This window comes from Pempheris klunzingeri, chromosome 9 (genome assembly GCF_042242105.1).
Source record: "Pempheris klunzingeri isolate RE-2024b chromosome 9, fPemKlu1.hap1, whole genome shotgun sequence".
In the NCBI taxonomy this organism is placed as follows: Eukaryota; Metazoa; Chordata; class Actinopteri; order Acropomatiformes; family Pempheridae; genus Pempheris; species Pempheris klunzingeri.
This window is the reverse complement of record NC_092020.1, coordinates 7,153,575-7,163,131: the sequence shown is the minus strand read 5'-3', so window position 1 is coordinate 7,163,131 and position 9,557 is coordinate 7,153,575. Positions and strand designations below refer to the sequence as shown.

The window sequence follows — 9,557 nt, the reverse complement described above, 5'->3', positions numbered from 1 at the left end:
TATTATTCTTCTCTCCCCTTTTCTGAGCGTACATGGTTTCTCCCTCCCACAATCCTTCAGTGCGTAACAACATGGCGGCGCCCAGCAGGCACGTAGGGCATTGTATCCAGAGAAACAGCCGACTTTTGGCAAATAACTTAGAGCAGTTATGGAGTCACAGGTAAGGCATTGTTTATATAAGTGTTTTCAACTATAATATTTTCCAGTTTACTTTTTTTTGTAGATTAGTTTTCGTCGTTACGTGAGTGTGACGGCTGCAGCTAGCATCCTCTGATAGGAGGTCATGAAGCTAACTTACATCACTGCAGCAAATGTTGGCAAACTGACTGATATTTTGACACATGTAGGTCAGTGTAAGACAAGCAGATGGTGGGCTTATTGCATATATATATATTGTTTGCAACCGTACCGTTTCCTGTTATGTTATGTTATCGTGATTCTGATGTAAGCTGATGTTACAACTACGAGGGTGTATGAATGCTTTCTTTAGCAAAATGTACCTTTTTTAAAAAAAAAAAAAAAAATTGAATCCAAGTTTCTTCATTCCAGGAGTTTTGGTTGGACTCCAGCTGTGAGACAACAAGCTGCAGAAGCTAATAAAGGTGAAGTGGAGCAAGAGTTTTCATCCTTGTGTCAGTAATGATAATGACTGAAGGAAGCCAGATCCTCCTGGAACTCTTGTGTCAGGGTCACTGCTTGTGTTAAAGGACAATGTTGGCAATGGGTTTTATGCTGAACAAAACTCCAAATGAGTTGATCCTACTAGCAACTGTTGCCTGAGTGATTGAATATTGGCAGGATATAGTTTATTTCTCTGTTCAGTGTGTTCCCAAATCACATCACATCACAGAGCCTGTACCTGTTCCTTCAAGATGACCAACATAGGCACTGTAGTTTATTCTGAGTTGATCCAGCACACAGCATGCTGCAGCCACACATACTCACTAGAGTCATGTATAGCAGAAAAAAGTCCCCAACAAAAGGCGCCTTGAGTAACGTTTGGTTAAAACTACAGCGTTTGACTGTTTTTCTGGAACTAATTTGGCCTTAAAAAGAGAACTAGCACCATCTACGAACAGAGAACAACAACAGAGTAACGCAGAGGCCAGGCATTATTTATAACTGATTCTAATCAGTATCTGTAACTTCAAAATCACACCTTTCTCTCGCTGTCGTTTCAGAATCTACAGAGACGATTGTCATCCCCAGGAAGAAAACATGGTATGTGTCCATATCACTGTCACACAAGGTGGTTTGATACAGATCAGGCGACACTGTTTCAGGGAAAACGAATTGAAATAGAGCTTATTTTTTTTTACACTAAGTCAACCAAGTGTTTAGGTTTGCATAAACAGGACTGTGATCTCTCAATTCTTCTTATTCTTCCTGAACAGGAGCAAGGAGGCAGTGCTGGAGGCTCTAGCTTCCACTGTCAGCAGGGTGAGAGCTCCCTCGCATCTCTCTCTCTCTCTTTGAGTGGATGTTCATGTTTACCTGTCTGTTTGTTACCTTTTTTTTCTTTTCTCTCCCTGCAGGATCCTACAGCATATTCCTACCAGTTCCAGGATGATCCTTATCTCAGTCCCAAGACCTCCTTCGAGTCTGTACGTCAGAAACATTCTAAACTTTACACCTGCAATACGTTACACAGCTGCCTTGTTTTGGATTTAGATTTTTATTCTGTTTTCATTTATATTGACCTATATGGGCAAATTTAAATGTTGTTGTTGTTGTATTTCAGTTTATAACATCATTTTGTCATCATTGTCCCTCTGCAGAGACTGTACGCTCTCACTCAGGAGTCCGGCAGATCTGCAGCCAAATACTTTATCAACAGCAATCCCAAGTTCTTCACCCAAGAGTTTGCTGAACCACGTATACCAGTAAGAAACACACACACACACACACACACACACAGGACATGGACACAGGGGTGTGCAATGTTGAGAGGGCGGACAACCATATTTCTCATTGCATTATTGATCATGTGTGTCTGTCTGTCTGTCTGTCTGTCTGTCTGTCTGTCTGTCTGTCTGTCTGTCTGTCTGTCTGTCTGTCTGTCTGTCTGTGTGTGTGTAGTGTCTGATGCCAGAGACGATGTCACTGTGTCTCGAGGAGGTGAGCGAGGAGGCACTGATGGAACGAATCAACTTGAGAAAAGTCACAGCCGCTGTTGACATGTACGATCAACTACTGCAAGCAGGTCAGAAAACACACACACGCACACACACACACACTCTGCTGAAGAAATGTTGCTTTAATCCTTCGACATCAACCGTGTCTCTTCATTTAAATTCTTGCAGGCACAGCGGTTTCTATGGAAACGGCCCATGAACTGCTAGACCTGATCTGTCTCTATAATGACAGAGATCCTGCCCAGACCGAGGGACCACAGGTGGAGGACGCGGTGAGTCATCCCTGATCCAAACCACCGGGTGCTGGTCAGAGACAAGAAGACTAAGCATAAAATAAATAATCAATTCACTGACTAATCTAAACACATTAAACTCAAAGTTGGTTTTTTTGCTGCAGCAAGTAAAATAAGACACCACCCACCCTGAAGCAGAGACTCCAGATATCACATTAATGACTTTTTTTACATCTCAGGCGGCGCCGGTAGAGGAGGTGAAGACGCCGGTAGAGGAGGTGAAGACGACGGGAAGGAGGGGCCGGTCGGCACCAGACGCCGTGGTCGCCTGGAAAGAAAGCAACAATGCAGAGAGAATCTTTAACCTGCTGCCGGAGAGAGACACTCGCTGTTACTCCGCTCTGATCAGAGGCATGGTGAAGGTAGGAGCACGCCGCCAAGACCGGAGGGGCCTCCTCACATTTGTCGCGAAGGTGCAGCAGAGCCGTGATTGGCGTTGAAGTGGTCAGTTTTGATGCATCTAGATTAAGCGCCTGTTTGTCCGTCTCTCCCCAGCATGGAGCGTTTGCAAAGGCCTTCAGCATGTACACGGACATGCTGAACAACAGGCTGACCGGTGAGTTGCAGGACGCAGTAGGAAGAGAAAATGGCTCATTCAGTGCAGTATACAAACACAATTTTAGAGGCAATATTTGGAGCGGAAATTGTAGTTTGAAGTGATGTTTCTGACGAGGTGCAGTCATTGTTTTTTTTTTTTCTTCGTCGCTTTAAAACTCTGGTCAGTGGGCCCTTTTCACGGCAGCTTTGATCTGCTAAAGCAGGAAAAGCACAGGTGGAATTAATAGCATTGAGGATGGCTGAATGCCATTTAGATGAGCCAGTTCCAGACCTCCAGTACTGTGCTTGTTCACTTACCAACACCTCTCACCGACGGAACGGTATGTTTCCTCCTTTGACAAGTCAAAATGTTTGCTGTGAAAATGACCTATTTAATGGTTAGTATGAAATGAAAATGTATTTCATTTTTATTTCAAGAAGAGGCCACAGAATCGGTTTTACAGGAAAATAGATATTGTCGCAGTAAGTCACAGTTGGACTTTATGTGCCTTCACAGTATTGCTTTTTATGCTCTGCAACTCAATACAGTGAAAGGATGTGATAGTGTCATTCTCAGTAATACCATTAGAGGGCACCAAAGGATCACATCTTGTGATCCTGCACATGGTGGCTTTAAATGTGACCCTCTGAAAGCTGCAGATGACCCTTCCATCTAAACTGTAATTGGCTCGTTAGCGTTCCTTCATTCATGACCTGGAAGCAGATGACTGACAGCCAAACCTTCTCTCACCAGCTGACGTCCACATCTTCAACGCTCTGATCTTAGCAACTCCTGATTTCATCGAGAAATACAACGACAGGTGGAACGGCATCACCGTAAGACCCTTTTTTCACTCTCTCACTCCATGTTCCAAATCTGAGGAACGTATCGCCAGAGGGGTGCACTACAAAGCAGGATTAGTGGGTTGGCGAGGGTTTGCAGTGTCACAAAGGTGGCTCTCTTTTTTTTTTTCCCCCGGCTAGATCACCACTTAGGCTGCAAACTTAAACTTAAAGTTGCACTAGCAACAAACGTTACCACGGTAATACTACACCCACACACTCACACAGATCAGCCACTAACAAAATAACGAAGGCTCAGCAGCTCCAGACCTCTGTGGGCCAGGTTTTTATGCTTGGTCCAACGTATCTTTTGACACTGCTGGTGGTGCAGCTCTACCAGTTAGAAAACTGATTAGTCTGTGGGTATTTGTCACAGATGCTTTTCATTTCACTTTGATTTGGCCAAAAAAACTAAAGTGATTTCTACATCTCCTTCATTATGGGACTTGCATGTGCTCACATATGCTGTAGGCCTTTTTAACCCTTCGGAGTCTAGGACCGCCACACGGCGTCAAAGTCACATGTCGCACGTTTGAAAACGTAAAGCTGTGACACAAGCACGCAGGTGCTCAATTCAAAGACTGTTGGAAAGCGGACACTTCAAACTTTTTACAAGTGTTTGAATTTTGTCGATCGGCCTATTAAGACTAAATTTATGAAGAGCCGAAGTCGCGCACTACAGCTCTTCTACGAGTTAGAAGATGCTGAATCTGGGGAAGAACGTTCTGATTCTGAGGAAGACTCCTTTCAGAGGATGAAGTGGATGCTGCGCGTGAAGACGAACGAGAGGAGGTGTCCGCGCAGACCCCCGCTCCTCCAAAGATCCAACTAGTTCCTACTCGGATTTTGTGTTTCTTTTGCACTTTTACATACAGTGTGTCCATATATTATGTCAAAATAAATAAATACTTGTAGAATCACATGGGTGAGGTTGTGCTGAAAAGAAAGACATAAAGAAAGGCAAGCTAAGCAGTTTTAATGGGAAACACAAAGGTAAAATGAAAAGTAGTAAAAAAAACCGTTGTTTTACCCCAGACTCTGAAGGGTTAAGAGAGCGTGGTGTGAAAGTTGCCACTGAGCTTTACTGTGAGACTGTGAGGTGGTTCAAAGCTCCAGCTGTGTTTCCTCCTCCGTGTGCAGGACCTGTTGGGACAGATGAGTCAACAGAAAGTTCGGCCCAACCTGATGACCTTCAACAGTATCCTGCGAGCTCTGAGGCGCTGTGGCCAATCCGCCAAAGGACACTCTCTGCACACTCTGAACGAGATGAAGGCTCTGGGAATAGGTGACTACAAGCACACACACACACACACACACACACACACACACACACTGTGACACATTTCCTCTGTCATTTCATTTCATTTGATATCGACTACATTGTGCCCATAAAAATCCCACCAAAAGTAGTTTCTGTGGCTTCCCTCAGTCCCACAATGCAGTACTCCACATTTTCACGATGTGGAACAGTGAATGAGTGAGCAGGGTGGTGATTTCAGACACCAGCGAGCCACTTCCTGATGCTGATAATCAACTTTGTGTGTGTGTGTGTGTTCAGCTCCCAGCCTGGCCACCTTCAACCACCTCCTGGCAATCTTTTTCAGACCAGGTAAACGGAGTTTGACGCTCCATCACACACACACGAACATCAGCGGTCCAGTCTGTGGTGCCGCTGCCTCCACACTGACTTGTGTTCTGTTTCCTGTCCAGACAGCTTTGGCCAGAGCAAGAGTAGCATTTTACAGGAAGTGTTGACGGAGCTGGCTGGAGCCAGCCTCACCTGCCGGGACCCCGATGATGGTATGTTGTGGTGTATGTTTAGACTGCGTGATTCGTGGAATAACTCTGGATAAATAACAGATGAACAATTACAGTCACCATAATAAAAGCAGAGGGGTTCGTCCATTAGGAGGTGGCTTTTAACACTGACTTTGTTTTTCTCTCTTTTGTTCCAGTGGTGTTCTTCATGAATGCAATGAGAGTGGTAAGACTTTTTTTATTTGGTCACAAATGGGTTTTCTGCAGAGTGTAAGTCAGGTTTTTTAGAACTTTGATGCAGAGTTTGATATTTGAGACTCTTGACTTCTACTTCAACCTGACATTCAGTTTTGAACTCTGACGAGCTTTAATGTTTAATATCTTTAATATTATATCTTTAATGAGATATAGGCTGTTTCCTCTAGGGTTCAAGGTTTTTACAAAGTAGTCTTGCAGATGCAGATGCCGCGGTCATTGTTTGCAGCAGGGTTGTCTTCCTAACCTGTTTGTCTCTCTACCTGTTTTTTTTCCCCCCTTACAGTGTGTGGAAAGTAAAGATCTTGAGCTGGGTTATAAGGTCCATAGTCTTGTAGAAGTGGGGGAGAACTGGAGGCTACTGGGGGGAGGCTACCATCGTAATATTTACTAGTAAGTAAATCCTCTCACCAACCTAAAACACGCCCCCCAATGCCTCCTATATCCAGGCCTCGGGGTGGCAGGGCATTAGCAGGCGCGGTCTGTCCTCTCTAAGTGGTGCTGTGCTCTCTGCTCTCCAGCGGTCGCTTCTTCAGCCTGTTGTGCATGATGGAGAACATTGACGTGGTGCTGAACTGGTACAGACGGCTCGTTCCCTCGGTCAGTACATCGCATGACGGATTATATAAAGGAAAGATGACACTTTTTAACAAGCCGGTTCTTCAACGCATCACCAAGCCTCCTTTTATCACAGCAGCCGCACACACTATGTTACAATGTGTAAAAAAAAAAAAAAAAAAAAAGTAGGGTGTTCTCTTCTAAAATCCATACCTCATACACGCATTACTGAGATCAATCTGAGAGAGATTTGTGTACAGTTTAAGGTCACCACCTTTAGCCTTAATGCAGCTCTTGCCAGGCTTGAATAATAGGACAGAATGAGGTGGATATTTAACTACCTAATGGGACTTCTGTTTCCAGTTGTACTACCCAAACCATCAGGAAATGTTGGACCTTCTGCAGGCTCTGGACACAGATAATCGCCTGGACCTGCTGCCCACTATATGGAAAGGTGAGCGCAAAGTTACTGTGAGAGTAACGGGAAACTAATATCACTCAGCGCACGGCTTGGGTGGCGTAGGATGTCAGGATCTGAAGATGTTAGAATCTGCTGTGCTCTACCTGTTTTTCCAGATATCCGCTCTCTGGGTCAGGATAATAAGCCTGGCGTGGCGAAGGAGCTGCTCAACCTGATGGCCAGAGACACACACAGTCCTGAGGTCAGTCAGGCATCGACATGATGGCTGCTGTCAATCAGTTTTTTCATTGTTTTGAGATTATATATATATATATATATGTGTGTGTGTGTGCAGGTTCAGGAGTCTTTTGCAGAGTGTGCTCTAGATGTAAAGAGTGTGTTCATTGGAGACAGATGGAAGCCTGGTCTGGGGTGGAAACCCTACGCCCTCTCGCACATCACCACCCTGCTGCTGCGAGCCAACAGGACGCAGCAGGCCTGGTAAGAGAGGCAGCCGTAAATCCGACTGCCTGGCAGCCCACTCACAGGAAGAGCTTTCACGGTCGTCTCACTCCGCTAACGCTCACTGCCAGACCATGTTGAAGCGAAATGCATCTCACCAGTCCTCCTCTCTGTCTTGCTCTGCAGGGAGATGCTGAAGATCTTCAAATCGGAGAGCAGCGTTCCCGAGTAAGTTCCCCTGCAAACTGCAAACACGGAGAACAAATTAATTTAGGTTTTAAGTGTTCCAGCGAACAAAAGGTTCTACTTTATTATTAGTTCATCATGTCGCTCATAAACAGAAAACTGTTGTGCTGCTAGTATCACTTGAGAAGGGCTCCATGTGAGGAGATGTGCTCATGACATCCTCTAACTGGTAATTACATGTAGTAAAATTGGAATTGTTTTTGTCGGCTCCAACGTGTCGTGACATGAGGTTTCAACACAAACTGTAAACATGTAATTAGTACAACATAATAAAAATGGAGGCGCTCATACAAATAGTTAATAGAAACGAGTGTGTGATCACTCCTACAGCTTAACCATTAAGTGCTAAACGGTGACCGTGTGTTTCCCGCTCTGTTCTTCTCCAGCGGGGAGCTGTTGCAGGACTTCCTGTCGGCGTGCCTCCGCGAGCGCTCCCCCCAGAGAGCGGTGGAGCTGGTTCAGCTGTCGGCAGCCTTCTGTCTGTCCGAAACGCCAAAGCTGGCAAAGCGAACGCTGGCCGAGTTTAATCTGACCGAGGAGCAAAGGTGACGGCAGGGAGCGCGTCTCCTCTGGGACGATCGCTAACAAATCTGTCATGTTGGGGAACGGGTGAAACAAGCATAACAGAAGACACTAGTATATATTAACACTGACGGGTGACAGGAAATGCATGCACCAGGGATTAGATAACCGAGTGTGGTCAACTAGTCTTTCTGATTGTTACCACGGAAACGCATCTCTAATGTCAGAATGAGCCTGTGGGTAGGACGGCTGACTTTTTAGGCTTAAAATAATTTGTCTTTATTGCTATAAAAGTGTCCAACCCGACTTGTCTGAAGAGCCAAAAGAAGAGCGGCCCAACGCTGCAGATCAGTCTGATCTCTGTGAAACTGGCTCTAGAGCTTTGGTGCAGCCTGTTCTCTCCCCAGATCTCATCAGAACCCCATCTGTGGAGATGGCAGGTGTGATGGATGAACAAATTAACTATAGAAGAATTGAACAGGGACAATCCATAGCTGCTTCTTTTTTTTTTTTTTTTTTTAGCCCCCACCCCCCAAGGACAAAGTTAAAAGCAGCAGTTTTCCTCCACCGCAGAGGAAAAGCATAGCGTTTGATCTCAATATGATGTATCATATGTGTTTATGTTTCTGAAATTCTTTTCTGTCCCACCCAGAGCCATATTATCTGAACTGGAGTCTGCAGCAGAGCCCCCTGAAGGAGACAACAGTGGATGAACCGCTGTGATGCTGATCCGAAAATACGTTCTTGTTTCCACATCTGTGTAATAAAAATGTACGCCGCATAAATAAAATGTAAAATGTAAAATCTCCCAGTGCTCTCTCCTTCGTGTGTCAGCCAGAGGCCGCTGTTTCTCCGTGTTCAGGGGACCGCCAAGAAGCTCACTACACAGAATTCCGTGTTTTACAGTCTCTTTCCCACTTTTTACGAGTTAGAGGATTCTTTTTCCGATCAATTTGCATAGAAGCCGGACTGCTCATTGCTGTACTGGCACAATAAAGCAAATTTAAAATACACCCTGGAGAGAAGAGCAGAGCAGAGAAGCCCATAAAAGTCTGATTCTGATTATGTAAACACGTATGAAAATTCAGTGCCATAAATACAGATTGGGATTAGTTTACCTGCACAATCCATGGCCATAAAGTATGTGGTTTGGATGGAAAAGACGTAGATGGTACACAAATTTCTGCTGGTGATAACTGACCAACTTCCTCAACTTACTGATAAGCCATTTCCTCAAAACACAGAATGCGTGTCACATTTAAGGGGTCTGGAATGTTTGTTTTCGGCGTTTTATTGTCTTTAATTATCCTGCCAGTCAGGAGAGACATACAAGTGGATAGTCAGACAGCGGTGTGTCTGCAGGTGCAGGCATCTGAGGATTTTAAGGGCAGCATGTCGAGACAAGATGGGTTGCCCAAGGTGTGAGTTAGTGTGTGTTTTAGAGTTTTATTTGAGGGGGGGCAGCTTAAAATGAATCATAACATCACTCCAGCCTTGTTAAGCTTACTACATGTGTATTATGTGTATGTGTGTGTGTGTGTGTGTGTG

At 44.9% G+C, this 9,557-nt stretch overlaps 1 protein-coding gene across 1 annotated transcript; it reads left to right on the top strand.

The window, feature by feature from the left end:
* The first annotated feature begins 71 nt into the window (after positions 1-71).
* On the top strand, positions 72-8,816 carry ptcd3 (pentatricopeptide repeat domain 3). The gene is made up of 23 exons (XM_070836701.1): positions 72-160; positions 550-602; positions 1,182-1,221; positions 1,395-1,440; positions 1,536-1,604; positions 1,779-1,883; positions 2,080-2,203; positions 2,304-2,407; positions 2,608-2,790; positions 2,924-2,984; positions 3,720-3,802; positions 4,949-5,093; positions 5,367-5,417; positions 5,519-5,608; positions 5,764-5,792; positions 6,108-6,214; positions 6,343-6,421; positions 6,743-6,833; positions 6,956-7,041; positions 7,135-7,280; positions 7,428-7,469; positions 7,874-8,032; positions 8,662-8,816. Exons 1-23 carry the CDS (start codon positions 72-74, stop codon positions 8,720-8,722), a joined length of 2,043 nt encoding a protein of 680 aa, XP_070692802.1. The 3' UTR covers positions 8,723-8,816.
* Positions 8,817-9,557: the final 741 nt, after the last annotated feature.

Coding starts and splice junctions, on each gene's coding strand:
- ptcd3 (XM_070836701.1), top strand. CDS start 72: ATGGCGGCGCCCAGCAGGCACGTAGGGCATTGTATCCAGAGAAACAGC. Junction 1,222..1,394: donor ATCCCCAGGAAGAAAACATG/GTATGTGTCCAT, acceptor CTTCCTGAACAG/GAGCAAGGAGGCAGTGCTGG. Junction 1,441..1,535: donor TAGCTTCCACTGTCAGCAGG/GTGAGAGCTCCC, acceptor CTCTCCCTGCAG/GATCCTACAGCATATTCCTA.